This window comes from Ictidomys tridecemlineatus, chromosome 6 (assembly GCF_052094955.1).
Source record: "Ictidomys tridecemlineatus isolate mIctTri1 chromosome 6, mIctTri1.hap1, whole genome shotgun sequence".
NCBI lineage: Eukaryota > Metazoa > Chordata > Mammalia > Rodentia > Sciuridae > Ictidomys > Ictidomys tridecemlineatus.
Genome location: NC_135482.1, coordinates 71,500,157 through 71,516,329, shown reverse-complemented (window position 1 = coordinate 71,516,329; position 16,173 = coordinate 71,500,157). Strand labels below are relative to the sequence as shown.

The following is a 16,173-nucleotide window of genomic DNA, read 5'->3' as shown; positions in this document are numbered from 1 at the left end:
TCTACATGTATTTAGGAGTAGGCCATATGGCTACAGTTCCCTCAACTGGCTAGCCAAAGAAAATGTGAAAATGTGACTACGAAATGAACAACTAAGTAAGGATGCATGATGTATTCACTGCACTATTCTTGAAACCTTGTGGACTTGAGACTTCTAAGAGCAAAAAGTAGGAGAGGGGGAGCACACAAAAAAGTTAGTACTTAAAGAATGTTTTGAATGACAAATTCTAATACAAATACTGTTAACAGATTTCAAACCCTTAGAAATTGCCTTCTAAGTTTATGAAAATTTCTACTAGTGGAATTATAACAACTTTTCTTCTCAATTTTTATTCAGGCAGCATGGATGGCTTCCAGTGTTTTCTTGTAGCCTATTAAGTTAGTATGCTCTCTATAAATAAATGATGTATAATATTTAGAATAGGAAATAGCATTAAAATGAAGTATATAAAGTCAAATAACAAAATAAAATTCCTAATAATAATCTCCCCAAACTAAAAAATACCTGCATGTATCTTTAAACACTTGTGATTGAACAAATGGAAAACCATATTTTCAACAGCAGAATGAATCGGACATAACTTTCCTACGTGTACATACGAATACATGACCATGGTAACTTCACATCATGAACAACCACATGAATGGGAAGTTATACTTCATGTATGTATGATATGTCAAAATACATTCTACTATCATGTACAAAAAAGAACAATTTTTTTTTAAAAAAATTATAACATAGAAAAAAAGAAAAGAAAACCAGATTTTGAAACACTAACAATAATATCCTTAAGGTCTAACTTTTAAAAAAATTCCTATTAAAAAAAGACTTGTAAATTGAGCTGCTATAAACATTGATGTGGCTGCGTCACTATAGTATGCTGATTTTAAGTCCTTTGGGTTATAAACCAACAAGTGGGATAGCTGGGTCAAAAGGTGGTTCCATTCCCAGTTTTCTGCGGAATCTCCATACTGCTTTCCATAGTGGTTGCACCAATTTGCAGTCCCACTGGCAATGTATGAGGGTACCTTTTTCACCACATCCTCACCAACTAGGGAAGAATAGCATTATCTTAGATTAGGATTAGGTAGAGGGAAGTGATGGGAGTGGAGGGGAGGGGATATGGGAGGAAGAAAGATAGTAGAATGAAACAGACATTATTACTGCATGCATACATATGTCATGTATAACTAATTAAAACAAATAATTTTTTTTTTTAAAAAAAAGGACTTCTGAGGCTGGGGTTGTGGCTCAATGATAGCTTGCCTAGCATGTGTGAGGCACGGGATCTGAGTCTCAGCACCACATATAAATAAATAAAGGTCCATCAACAACTAATATTAAAAAAAAAAAAAAAAAAAAGGATTGTGGCTAGGAATGGTAGCGTGCTTGCCTAAGCATGCATGAGGCCCTAGGTTCAATTCCCAGCACCACAAAAAGGGAGAAAAAGGTGTGTGTGGGGGGGGTTCTTTTGAATTATCATACAAGGTAAACTAAGGAGTTGAATATAAATCACTTTTGAAACAAAATACTTACCAAAATTCTTTGTGATTTTTAAACAAAAATCATGAAAAGAAAATCTTAAAATCTAACATGCAATATAAATAAGCATTAACTTCTAAAATAAAATTTTAAATAGTGGTTTAAAATATCCCACCTTTGACCACAGACTCCATGTATCCAAAAATCAATTCCCATAATACTCGAGAAAGATTAAATAGTGTAAAGAAAATATTCATTATCAATGGCTAAAGCAGAATAATATTGTTCTAAGAGTTCATTAAAAACTCAGTAATACAGACAATATATATAACAAAATATTTTTAAAAGCTAAACAAGTACGGAAATACCATCAAGCAGTAATGAACTAAATCCAAATAATAAGCTAACACTTTATTCTAATAAGTGGCAAAATTATGACATCCAATAATGCAAAGGTTATGATGACCCCAGTACACACATAATGCTGGTGCTGACTTGTATCCATGAAATTTTTTACTTAGTGTGTTCTCTTTCATTCTTTTTAACAAATTTTTTAACTCTTATGTTTTGTATTTTCTAGTTAGTTTTTTTACCTTTTCATTACAACAGACTCTTATCAGTTTCAATATATTAGTTTTTTTATGACTTGAACTCTTTTTAAAATAATTAGTTCTTTTAAAATATTTAATCTTGGTGGCTGTTGTAGCACATACATGTAATCCCAGTGACTCAGAAGGCTTAGGCAAGAGGATCACAGGTTTGAGGTCAGCCTCAGCAACTTAGCAAAATCTTAAACAACTTAGTGAGACTCTGTCTCAAAAAATTAAAAGGACTGGGAATGTAGCTCAGTGGTTAAGCATCTCTGGGTTTAATTCCCAGTACCATTTTTTTTAAAATTTAAATTAAATTTTTAAAAAGCATGGGAATTGCTTAAGTAGAAAACACCCAGGACTACTAAGGAGGTTTACTACACAAACACTTGAACCAGTCTCAAAGTGTTGGAGAAACTGTCCCATACCAACGATCCTCTTGATCATGGTATTCACTGGTCACCAACACCTTTCTAGGCATGGGGTTTCAACACCACGTGCTATCACTCGGTCAAGGCAGAAATGGATAAAGATTCATAATTACAATAGATAAAGTGTAAGAGCTCAGGAGATGTGGAAAAGGGAAGTACAGCCCGCAATGAAGGAAGATGACACAGTGTGGCACCAAGCGATGAGCAGCACAGCACAACAGCTAGGGAGCAGGAGGGCAGAGGTAGCAGAAGCAGTGGCATGAAAGCAGACACACAAGAAGAACCAATGAGTGCTTATGTGTGGACAAAACCAGTCACAAAACATAATTTGAAACACAGAAAAGGAAGATCTGAGAAGCTAGGCCACGAATTCAAGTTTGAAAGTGAGTCTCTGAGACATCCGAACCTGCAAAGTGAAAATTACCAACATGCAGCTAGAAATACTGGTCCCTGAGAGAAACTTGAAGTGGAGACATCAGTTGCCTATGTTCATGAATAGCTAGATAGGAAGTTTATTCTTTTTTCTTTCTTTCTTTTTTCTTTTTTTTTTGGTTTCTAGAGAATGAACCCAGGGGTGCTCTACCACTGAGCCACATCCCCAGTCTTTTTTATGTTTTATTATGAGATAGGGTCTCACGAAGTTGCCTGGGCTGGTCTCAAACTTTTGATCCTCCTGTATCAGCCTCCTGAGTAGCAGGGATTACATGCATGCACAACCATACCCAGTTTTGCTATTGTTGTTTGTTTTTTTTTAAATAAAGAAAGCCAGTAGGTGGGTACTCTTTTATCAAGTTTCCTGGCAATGGGCAAAATAAATTGGCAAAGGCTTGAAGTTTAGCAAAGATGGGAGGAAAGGAATGCTAATCAAAAGGTACAAAGTTCCAGCCAGAGAGGATTAAAAAGTTTCAAGATTAATCGCACTGCAAAGTGACCACAGCTACTAGTAATTTATTATTTCAAAATTGCTAAAAGATTTTACATGTTCGCACTATAAAAATAATGATAAATGTGAGGTGACAGATGTTGATTAGCTTGATATAATCATTCCACACCCTATGCACAGATCAGAACATCACATTGTACCCTTTAAATGGAAACAATCATTGTCAGTTTAGATAAAAGCTTAAATTTTTTTGAGTGAGTGAGAGAGAGAGAGAGAGAGAGAGAGAGAATTTCTTAATATTTATTTTTTAGTTTTCGGCAGACACAACATCTTTGTTTGTATGTGATGCTAAGGATCGAACCCGGGCTGCATGCATGCCAGGACAGCGCGCTACTGCTTGAGCCACATCCCCAGCCCAAAAGCTTAAAATTTTAAATGCAACTCTTCCTACCTAGAAAGCTTTACATCCCCCATCCTTGAACCAGGCTAATTTTCTGTTCATCAACTGGTCTCCCACTATAGAAAACCTTCCCTGATGTCTTGTGACTCATCACAGCTATAAATTATCTCCCTCTAATGTAATTTCAGGTTCACTACTGTATACACTAGAATGAAAGCTCCAAAAGAATGGACCCACATTAACCTTACTCAGGAGCAGTCATTAGCACCAACAATGGAGTCTGATAAACAGAATGAGTAGAATTGAAGTTTAAATTAATAATAAAAATACAATAGCCAGGCATGGTGGTGGTGCATGCCTATAATTCCAGGGGCTTGGGAGGCTGAGATAGAAGGATCTCAAGCCCAAAGCCAGCCTTAGCAATGTATCGAGGCCCTAAGCAACTGGTTGAGACCCTGTCTCTAAATAAAATACAAAAAAGGGCTGAGGATGTGGTTCAGTGGTTAAGTGCCCTTAAGTTCAATCCCCAATACAAATAATAATAATAATAATAATAATAATAATAATAATAATAATAGATGACTCTCAAAAGAAATTTACTCTCTGGAAGGGCATTTTCAGGGAAATAGTCTGAAAGCTACTGCCTTATCCCATTCCTATTCCTATCAATACTTGTTTCTCTCATTGAAGATTAGAACAGGAATGGATCCAAGAGGTCAGCCAATCCAGTACCTTCTTTACACAAAAGTTAACAAAGCCAAATTCTGCAATAATTTCAAAGGGCAATAAACGATGTCATATTATTTACTCCTTCAGTAAATTTGTCTTTATCATCACATTCCCCTATATTCAATCTCTCTGCTAAAAATTAATATAATCCTTCCCAATCGTCCCATCCACCCACGTTTTTTCAATACACCAGCTTTAAATTAGGTAACTGCAATATATATGTGCATACCATGTGTATGTGTGTGTCTATATATATATAGACACACACACCTCTGTTTATCACCTGTTATCAAAGGTTAGATCATAAATTCTCCTAAAAATAATGGTTTACCTTAATAACATCTAAAAATATTTAGACTATTTCTATACAGAATGTACTAAAAGTTAGTGATAACCATAAATAAGAAAAGGGAATAGAAAATCCAATCAGAAATGAATTATTTACTTGTATAATATTAAGTTACAGGAAAAGAAACACTTTCATGTTCTATTACAGTGTGAGATTTTAGTATTTACTATCTAATCTTACCTACACTGATCTATCAATTAAATATTAAGTGCCTACCTAAAAGCCGCTTCCCAAAAGCAGTTCATTCCACAAACATCAGAGGGCAGCATCCAATAGGGATTCCAGTAACACAGAGAGAAATCTTTACACCTAACAGAGCAAGACAGAAATAAGAGTCCTATGTGAGTATTTCAATTGGTAACTAACAAGGAATTCACTGAGTAATACGATAACTTACTGTTCTGTTTTACAATAACAACAACAACAACAACAACAAAAAACCCTGCAAATCTACGCTGCTATGTGAACTTGAAGACTTATTTTTTTCCTAGAAAATTGATTTCTCCCTTATTTAAGGTCCTATTATTTATTTATTTATTTGGTACTGAGAATTTAACTCAGGGGTGCTTTACCACTAAGCTACATTGCTTTAATTTTTTTCTTTTTTTTAATTTTGAGGCAGGCTCTTACTAAGTTGCTTAGGGCCTCACTAATTTGCTGAGGCTGGCCTCAAATTTATAATCTTCCTGCCTCTGCCTCCTGAGTCATAGGTGTGTACCACTGTGCCTGGCAAGTTACCATTATTTTAAATAAAACTTTATAACCTTTAGTTTAGATTATACTACAAAATGGAAAACAGTTTTCTAATCAGGAACTCTCTTCATGTATTAAAATTCTCCCCTCAGATGACACAGACAATATCTATTTTTTTCTTCATGGACTATGCATACAAACCTAGAACAAAATCCATTTCATCCAAAAAATTTTTGCTTATCATGAATTCAAATTAAAATGTCCCAAATTTCTGGTGGAAAGGGAAAAAACGATCTTTAAACACTTTTAAATGAACCCTCAACTCTAGCTACTTGCATGGTGTTTTAAACTAAAAAATAAGAAATCATGCTAATACTCATGGCTCAGTTTCATTTTTACATTATCTCAGTTTCACTATATCACACAACTAGAATGGAGGATCAAGTGTGGGCCTCCTTCTTAAGATTATAGGGTAGAGCTTTAAAAAAGCCCCATGTTACAAAAAGTATGTTCTTTACCATTATTTCTTTTCAAAACAATCATCTAAAATTCACTCCAGTGGAGGTCTGGGTACTGACGAACGTGTGTATGAAGTCAGGGTGAAACACTCAACTAGACTACTTCCAAACTCATTACCATGTAGCTTTGCTTTCTCTCACTATTCAATTATAAATTACTGTTCTTATATCAAAAGGTCTATAAAATTTCAGGTTTGCCAATACCTTTAATCACTTTTCTCGAGAACTGTCAAGGGGTTCTCAGCCCTGAAGGTGTAATAAACACTCACAGAGCCCCACACAGACCAGTGAAATCAAAATCTCTGAAAACAGGGTCTGACAATGGTGTTTTTTTAAATGCCAAGAAATTCTGTATACTATTTCATAAAGAAGTACAAATTTGGAATTTTAAAATCAATAGAAAAAAGTTAAACTGTAATTTGTTTTCCTTTGAAAGACACCATTTTCTAGGAAACAAAAAGTCATATTTTTAAAAGGTTGATCAGTCAGGAAAACAAAATGTAAAACTTACCACTTGATTAGAAAACCTGTTTGTGTGCCCTCCTGGGCATGGTCTCGTATGTTTAAAACCTCACACTTCGTACCAGGGAGTCAAGCTCAGCAGCACCTCAACAACTAACACAGTTCTTTCACATTCAAGTGCTTTCACATCTATTTAAGCATCAAACAAACCTGTTAAGTTAGATAACTATCTCCACCTTTCAGATACAGACATCATCATGTTGTTATTTCAACAAATGTACAATTTATTTACATGCAACTTGGTTCTATGAAAAAAAAAAACAATTATAACTAAACATTATTCCATCCTGTTTCCAAATCTACCTGAACCTAAGGTTACCTATTAGAAATGGAGACACAGGATCCTACTCCTAGTTAACCAAGAATCTCCAGATGAATGGCCTGAGAAGCTGAATTTTTAACTAATACCCCAGATAAGTCTTAAGGTCAGACCTGAATGAGAAATACTGTTAATCATGGGATATCTAGAGTCAAGTTGGAATTTTTAATCAAAAGTATTGATACTTGGGACTGACGCTGTGGCTCAGTGGTAGCATACTTGCCTGGCATGTGTGAGGCACTGAGTTCAATTCTCAGCACTGTGTATAAATAAATAAAATAAAGGTCTATCAACAACTAAAAAAAAAAAAAAATTTAAGTATTTATACTGAGGGGGGTGGGGTTGTGGCTTGATGGTAGAGTGCTCACCTAGCACATGTGAGGCCCTGGGTTCCTCAGCACCACATAAAATAATAAGTAAACAAAATAAAAGTATTGTATCCATCTACAACTAAAATTTAGGGGGAAAAAAGGTATTAATACTAGTTAACCTAGTATGCAAGAGGCCCCAAGTGTGATTCCTAGCACACACACATCACATCCTGGCTCCTCAAAGGAATTGATACAACTTTTATCATTCTGTTTATTTACTAGAACTTATATCGATCTTTAAAATTTAAAATTTGTGTATTTATAAATGCTTCGATCAATACATGTTCATGAAGCACAATTTTTAAAAATGTAAAAGCCTAATAAATCACCCACCACTGTTAACATTTTGACATCTTTGCTATCAATATTTTAAAAATTTCTGCCCACAAATATTTGTCTAGGAAAAGTTCACAGGCATGTTGCCAACATGGAGAAGCTGCTGAAATTACTTAAGTTTCATTAGAATCAAGAAACATGCCTGTGAGCTGGAAAGCACACCCCAAACCTGTTGCACCCACCTGGGAGCTTCTAACTCAGGGGATCCTTTGCAGTTTTACAATTAAACTACACTGTAAGGCAGAGTTTTTAAAAAGTTGATTCAAGAGCCTGGAATGTTAGAGGACGCCTGTCAGCCCAGCTACTCCAGAGGCCAAGGGAGGAGGGTCACAAGTTCCAGGCCAGCCTGAGCAACTTAGCCAGACCCTGTCTCAAAATAAAATAAAAAGGCTGAAGATGGAGCTCACTGATAGAGCACCCCTGCGTTCAGACCCCAGTACATAAAAAACAAACAAAAAATGATACAAAATGGAGAAGACATAAACTAGAGAATAAAATCCAATAAGACCAAGGTGTTGGACAACTTAATGATGAGTTTAATTTCCTGAAGCTTTGAGCCACACCAAGACCCCTGGACTTTTGCTACCATCAAACTTTAGGAGCCAAGTATGGTGGATTTAAGGGTGTCACAAACTCACTGACACAAGAGTTAGGTTCTATCTCCCCTCACCCACAACAGAGACTAACTGCACTAGCAAACAGGGACAGGACAGAGTGTCAATTCCTACGCCCTTGCCTAAAGAACATGGCAACATCCATTGCCTATTTCTTGGTACACACTTGTCTCCATGTTTTAAGAAGTCTAAGGCACGTGGAGAAGTCATTTGAGAGGATGCAGGTCAACAGCCCCAGCTGGGCTCTCAGACAAAAGCCAGCAGCAACTGCCAGCCATGTGAAAGGGCCACTTGCTGCATCATTCCCATCTACCAACCTACTAGGTCCATCTCAATCAAACATAAGCATCACAGTCCTCCTCTCAACGCCAAGTTCCACTTTCCTCCATACAATCACACAATAAATAAAAATCTACTGCATGACCACATACACAGGCAAAACAATGGAAACACAATCGTGAGTAAAATGGGCATGGGTCATTGCGTTCAGTAGAGAATAAGAGTCATCTTGGATGTTGCCTTGTGGGAGACCTAAGCCAATACCCAATTCTTCAACTCCAGGACTTGTACTTCCTTTTACCTTCAGTTAAAAATAACATATCCTAGCCTTTGTCAACACCTGAAACTGCAATCCTAAACTCCAATATCTCATTTCAGACTAGTCTCTACTCTAATTCTCCATATTCCATTAGAGACTCACACCTCCACTCATATGCCTCCTAAGTATAAGCTCCTTCTTGTACCTTATTTCTGTCCCTACTCAGACTAGACCATATAGCTCATCTGTTCACTTTCCTATAGCTACAACTTCTACCTCACTCTTTAACCATACCTTTCCACTAAAATCCCAAATTGAAACCAATCCATTCATTCACTTTCTCAGGTGACTATCGAACAACTAAGGATGACTATGCTGATTAGTGGAACTATAAACTCACTGTCTCCTTGGATTGCCCCTCAGGTTGCTATCAACTCCATACGCATTCCACTCTACTGGCCATCTTCTCAGAGGAGTCTATAAAGACCTCCTTGCCCTTTTTTCTCCTTAATCAATATCCACATGTACAATCATTCATCCTCCACTCTTGTCTATTATACAAACATATTCATCACCACATGACCCGCCTGTCTCTAAAAGGGAGAAGTAAATACCTCTGCCTCATTCTTTGACTTTGACCTTTTTCCAGGGACTTGCTCTGGTCAATGTAAAGTGAACAGACAAGATATCACAGCATTAGAGCAGAAGCTTCAAATCAGATTGTGAAATTCAACCCAGCCCATCACTCTTCCCCTGCCATTAAACTAGGCATATTCAATAGACTGCTTCCTCAGTCTGGGTCCTAGGATAAGATGATACATAATGCAGGGTCATAGCCATGAACATGTAAACAGCTACAATAAATAAATGTTGTGAGAAACTGATGAGATGTTTAGAGTTTTTACAAAGCAAAAAATAATAATATGTCATAATTCCCTTTTAAATTATACAACTCGGGCTGGGGTTGTGGCTCAGTGGTAGAGCACTTGCCTCACATGTATGAGGCACTGGGTTGGATTCTCAGCACCGCATATAAATAAATGAATAAACTAAAGGTCCATCAACAACTACAAAAAAAATATATTTTTTAAAAATTATACAACTCAGTGGTTTTATTATATTCACAGAGTTGTGTAGCCATGATCCATCAGTTCTACTCCTTAGGTGGATGCTCAAAAGAACTAAAAACATTTTACGTTCACAGAAAAACTACACATGAATGTTTAGAACACCATTATTCATAAGAGTCAAAAAGTATAAAACCACTCAAATGTCCATTAACTAATGAATAAACAAAAGGTGGTACGTCCATTCAATAAAATATTATTTGCCCATAAAAAAGAATGAAGTGATACATGCTACAGTAGTTGAACCTTGAAAACACTAAGAGGGCTGGGGTTGTGGCTTAGTGGTAGAGCACTTGCCTAGCACACATGAAGCAATGGGTTCAATCCTTAGCACCACATAAAAATAAATAAAAGAAAAAAGAAAACACTTAGAGGCTAAACTCAAAAGGCCACATTTTGTGTAATTCAATTATGTGAAATGCCCCAGACAAACATATGAAGACAGAGAGCAGATTTGCAATTGCCTAGGGCTGAGGACTTGAGAAGTGGAATGAGGAGTTAACTGCTAATGAATACAGGGTTTCTTTGGGGGATGACAATCAACTCCACACAGGAGACAAATATGCACAGAAATAGTCAAGTTTTAGTAAAATTTCTTGACCATAATTACATAGCAGGAAAAAAATACAGAATGAAGAAAGAATTTTCTTTTCTTTATTGTAATATAAAAACATATGCACTTGTCAAGTATAGTGGTACATGTCTGTAATCCCAGCTACTGGGGAAGATGAGGCAAGAGGATCACAAGCTCCAGGACAGCTTCAGCAAGTAGCAAAACCCTGTCTCAAAAAATAAAATAAGGATGCAGTGGTGCATACCTGTAATCCCAGTGACTCAGGAGGCTGAAGCAAAAAGATCACAAGTTCAAAGCCAGCCTCAGTAACTGAGCAACTTAATGAGACACTGTCTCAAAACATAAAAAAGAGCTGGGATGTGGCTCAGTGGTTAAATGCCCCTGGGTTCAACCCCCAGTATCAAAAAATAAAAATTAAAATAAAATTAAAAGGGCTGGGGATGTAACTCAGTGATAAAACAAGGTAAATTTTCAACATAAGGAGAAAAAAAACAAGAAAATATGCAGTAAAATACACAGACTGCTCACCATTGAAGAAAAAAAAAATCATAAAACACTATGCTACTGGGGCTGGAGATATAGCTCAGTTGGTAGAGTGCTTGCCTAGCATGCACAGGCCCTCACTTCAATCCCCAGCACCCAAACAAACAAACAAACACTGCTGACATGAAGTGGAATCATTTGTTTAGTTTCTTAACTCCCAAATATCCATTCTCACACTTATGGAAAACTGGTTTTGAAGATTGAGACACAGTAGAAACGGAAAAAGAATTCACTATGTACCAGTAACTTGTTACAAGCAATAAAGTTAGGAAAAGCAACCAATCTGAACACAGTGGTTGTACTTGCAGGGTGGTGGTGGAGGTGGTGGAGATGATAGTAGCAGTAGCAGCAGTAGTAGTAGTAGTAGTAGTAAGAGTAGTAAGAGTAGTAAGAGTAATAATAATAATATAGTAGTAGTAGTAGTAGTAGTAGTAAGAGTAGTAAGAGTAATAATAATAATATAATAGTAGTAGTAGTAGTAAGAGTAGTAAGAGTAATAATAATAATATAATAATAATAATAATAATGTTTTAAAATAGTAGAAAAGTAAAGGTAGTTATCCAGGTTTTGGTTATTAAGGCTTATAACTGCTCAAAATGGAATACTAGATGTTCAACATTCAAAGTGGTAACTCCACTAAATAATATTAATGGGAGCTGATTGGTGGTGCATGCCTATAAACCCAGGAGGCTGAGACAGAAGATTCACAAATTTGAGGCCAGCCTCAGCAACTTGGTGAGAAAGTGTCTCAAAATAAAAAATAAAAGAGCTAGCAATGTAGCCACTGGCAGAGCACCCCTGGTTCAATATCCAGTAAAACACACACACACACACACACACACACACACACACACACACACACACACAAAAATATGAATGGATAAATAAAATGTGATATAAACCCAGGAATGGTGGTGCACACCTGTAATTCCGGAAAATAAGAACGTTAAGGCAGGAGGATCATAAGCTCAAGGCCAGCCTCAGCAACTTGGCAAGACCCTGTCTCAGAATAAAGAATAAAAAATAAAAAAGGGTTGGGGATGTGGCTCAGTGGTTAAGCACCCCCGTATTCAATCCCCAATACCAAAAATAGATAGATAGATGATAGATAGATAGATAGATAGATAAAGTAAGTAAGGTATACGTACACAATGAAGTTTTACCCAGCCATAAAAAAGAATGAAATATGTCACTTGCTGGAATAGCTGGTACTGGAAAACACCATGCTAAGTGAAATAAGTCAGACTCAGAAAATCAAGTGTTGAATGTTTTCTCTCATCTGAGGAAGCTAGAAGAAAAAAAGGAATCTCATGAAAATAGAAGGGAGACCAGTAGAAGAGAGGAAAGAGATCCAGACAGAGGAAGGAGAGAAAGGGCAATGCTAGGGAATGTACATGTACATGTAACTGAATCCCACTTTTATGTATAATTATAATGCACCAATTTAAAAAAAATGGATTAGAGGAAGAGGATCAAAGGGAAGGAAAGGAAAGGAGAGGTATTAAGGAATAAAATCCACCAAATTATGTTATATACACACATAAACATATCACAAAGAACCCCATTTTATGTATGATTTAAATGTGCCAATTGAAAAACAGAGGGAGACCTGTAGAACAGAGGAAGAGAATCAGGAGGAATGAGGAAGAGACATACAGAAAATGAGACTAATCAAATTATGTGTGTATATGAATAAGTCACAATGAATCCCACTATGTATAATAATGATGCACCAATAAAAACCATAAAAATGCAAAAGTGAATAATCAGAGGCTTGAATCAGGATGTGGAGCTCAGTGGTAGAGTGATTACCTAGGATGCTCAAGGCTCTGGGTTCAAGGATCAGCCCACAAAATAATAATAAAAGAGTCATAATATCTTAGGAGTTTGCCTGATCTTAATGAAATCATAGGGTAAAAATGTGACAATTCAGCTTTTCTATGTCCTTCCTCTGCCCACACGACTGTTTTGCATGCAAATGTAGAGAAACATTCTTTACCACTTTTTTTTTTTCCTGGTACTGAGGATTGAACCCTTTAGCACTGAGTTTTATTTCCAGCCATTTGTTTTTGTTGTCGTTTTTGTTTTCATTTTGTTTTGAGACAGATCTCCCTAAATTGCTGAGGTTGGTCTCCAACTTGCAGTCACTGTGCCCAGCACCTTCACCAAATTTGTGTGAAGACTTATATACATTTAATTTTAAGTTATACTTAAACTTCATTTAAAACAAGAAGTAAAGTCCCACATGGTGGCGAATGCCTGTAATCCCAGCTACTTGGGAGGTTAAAGCAGGATGATCACAAATTCGAAGACAATCTTCAAAACTTTGAGACAGGAAGATCCTGTCTCAAAATTTAAAATAAAGGGTCTGGGATTGTAGCTCAGTGGTACAGCACTTACTTAGCATGTGTGAGGCCCTGGGTTTGATCCTCAGCACCACATAAAATTAATAAATAAAATAAAGGCATTGTTTCCATCTACAACTAAACATATTTTTTAAAAAATTAAAATAAAAAGGGTTGAAGATGTGGCTCAATGGTACAGTGCCCCCGGGTTCAATCTTTAGCACACACACACAAAAAAAAAAAAAAAAAAAAAAAGGAAGAGAGAAGTAATGCTACAAGAGGACCTATAAAGTACAGCATTCCACAGGCTGAGGTTGTGGCTCAATTCTCAGCACCACGTAAAATTAAAGGTATTGCATACATCTACAACTAAAAAAAAAAAATGCTAAAAAAAAAAAGTACAGCATTTCAGCTGACTCAACTTTCACACATTATTAAATATTTATTAAAACTAAGCCTCTTTCTAAATTTTTTTTTTTTTTTTTTTTTTTTTTTTGGTACCAGGGATTGAACTCAGGGGCTCCCAACCACTGAGCCACATCCCCCAGCCCTACTTCCTATTTTATTTAGAGACAGAGTCTCACTGAGTTGCTCAGGGCCTTTGGTTTGCTGAGGCTGGCTTTGAACTTGTTATCCTCCTGCCTCAGCCTCTGGAGCCGCTGGGATTATAGGCATGAACCACCACGCCTAGCTTTTCTAAATTTCTAATAAGGTAATTTTGTTAAAATTAGCTGGACAAGCAGATTCATAAAAATCCGTCACAAATATTTGAGACAAAGTAATAAAAGTGAATGTTACTCTATCAAACTGACATGCTTGTATTATACTTTGAAGTTTTTTTAATGTTTGATTAATGTTTTGCATCCTGCCTGGCCCTGTATGTAGCACATGCCTCTAATTCCAGCGACTCCCAGAGATTTGTGAGGCGGAGACAAGAGAATCAAAAATTTGAGGCCAGGGTCCGGGGTTGTGGCTCCGCAGAAGAGGGCTTGCCTAGCACTGGGTTCGATTCTCAACCACATATAAACAAATAAATAAATAAAGGTCCACCAATAACTAATAAAAATATTTTTTAAAAAATTCGAGGCCGACGTGGGCAATTTAGCAAGACTCTGTTTTTTAAAAATAAAAAGAGCTGGAGATGTGCGTCAGTGATAGAGCACCCCGGGGTTCAATCGCAGTTCAAATAAAAAGAAAAAAAGAAAAAAAAAAAACAGAAAAATTGCAGCCTTACAATTCTATCTACTATTTCATAATTTAAAGGCCTCATAATAAGGTAATAGTTCAGAAATAGTTTAGCTTCCCTCTATCATTTTTTCATGAGCTGATTCAAATATTCAGCCATTAACCCAATTTTGGTAAACCTGGCTCTGGAAGTAGTTCTGCTTATTAATACGAAGTCCTGAATCCTATGAACTTCTCTGACTCATCAGATCATAGAGTAAAAATGTGATAATCCATTTTTTTCAATGCTACTCCTCTGCCTAAACATCCCCCTTTCATCCCGGAAATGACCAACACCTCTCAGAAGATGTTCAACAAGAGCTTAAAGTTGACCTACACTTCCTCCTCCTAATCCTACATCTTGCCATATAAAAGCTTTTACCTTTTACTAATGAGCACTTCCGGTCACTGCCAGAGAAGTGTTGGGTGCCCATCCATCAAGGAGTGCGAAACGCTCAGATTTTAAGTATTAATATGTTGCTAAAAAAAAAATTCTGTTTTCAATTTAAATCTCATGTTGATTCCATCTCTGGCAGTGATTTGTGCAAATCTGCCAGAGTCGCTGCTTCACAAACATGGATTTTCAAGAGAGGCTTCTTCATTCCATCCCCACAAGTTATCTTAAGCCTGCTAAGTATCGCTTATTTTTAACTTTCTGTTAAGAATAAACCGAGTGTTTAAAAAAAATTCATAACGTGCACACATGCCATCTCCAGATTTAACTAATCGTCTCTATTAATGAAAACTCCAAGCATTAACACACGAAAATTAGACAATCCTTTTGGAGGGGAGGAGGTACTGAGTAGGGCGCCAGTCTGTTTAAATATCTCAACTTCAACTCCATGGAAACAAGAGGGAATCCCCACTAGTAAAACAGCAAATAATAAGTGAAAGCACCATTTATTTTCAACAAATCTCTTTTAAAGTTGCAGATTAAATTCGATTTCTCATTTTTGTCTTATAAAGCACATAAAGACTGGGTCAAAAGGCAAACGGCGTGGGGTTCTCGGAGGTGGGAGCAGCGCCGGGCTCACCCCCGGCTGGAAGGGAAGGAGGGAAATGAGTGAAGGGGGTGCGAGCCCGCGGCAAAGAAGCGGGAGGCGGAGACCGACCCTCAAGCAGCTCGGGCCAGGCCGCGCCCGGAGCCCCCGAGCCCGCCGCCCAGTCGCGGCCCCCAGACCCGAGGTGGCCCGTACCTGTCCGACCGGCCGGGACGCGCCGCGGGGCCCGCGCTGCCCGCCCCTCTCCCGACACCCCGTCCGCCGTCCGCGAGCCAGGAAGCCGCTGCGGCCTGCGGCTTCCAGCCACCGCCGCCCGCTCCTTCCTCCAGGGACACGGCGAGCTGGCTGAAGGCGTAGAGCAGCGAGCAGAAGCCGCAGGCCAGACACAGCACCACGACGCGCAGGTAGCGCCGCATCGCCCCGGTCCCAGTCCCGCGCCGCGGCCGCCTCCGTCGTCGCCGCCACCGCCGCCGCGCCCGCCCGGGCGAACTGGAGTGGAGCGAGCAGCAGCGCGCAGCCGCGGGCGCAACAAGTTCCTCCTCCGCCACCGCCCCGAGCCCGCCCCCCTTCCTCTCTCCCCGGGC

At 37.9% G+C, this 16,173-nt stretch overlaps 1 protein-coding gene across 2 annotated transcripts in view; it reads right to left on the bottom strand.

Moving 5' to 3' along the window:
- Window positions 1-16,097, bottom strand: part of Gxylt1 (glucoside xylosyltransferase 1) — a 46,120-nt gene extending 30,023 nt beyond the window's left edge. Inside the window, exons 1-2 of one of the 2 annotated variants that reach the window (XM_078014875.1) lie at window positions 15,785-16,097; window positions 5,081-5,173 (exon numbers count right to left, since the gene is read on the bottom strand). In XM_078014875.1, the coding sequence (XP_077871001.1) occupies window positions 5,081-5,173; window positions 15,785-16,005 (314 nt within the window). In that variant the 5' untranslated portion in view covers window positions 16,006-16,097. The remainder of the gene's footprint in view (window positions 1-5,080; window positions 5,174-15,784) is intronic. The other variant, XM_078014876.1, reaches the window with a different exon arrangement.
- Between the last annotated feature and the right edge of the window lie 76 nt (window positions 16,098-16,173).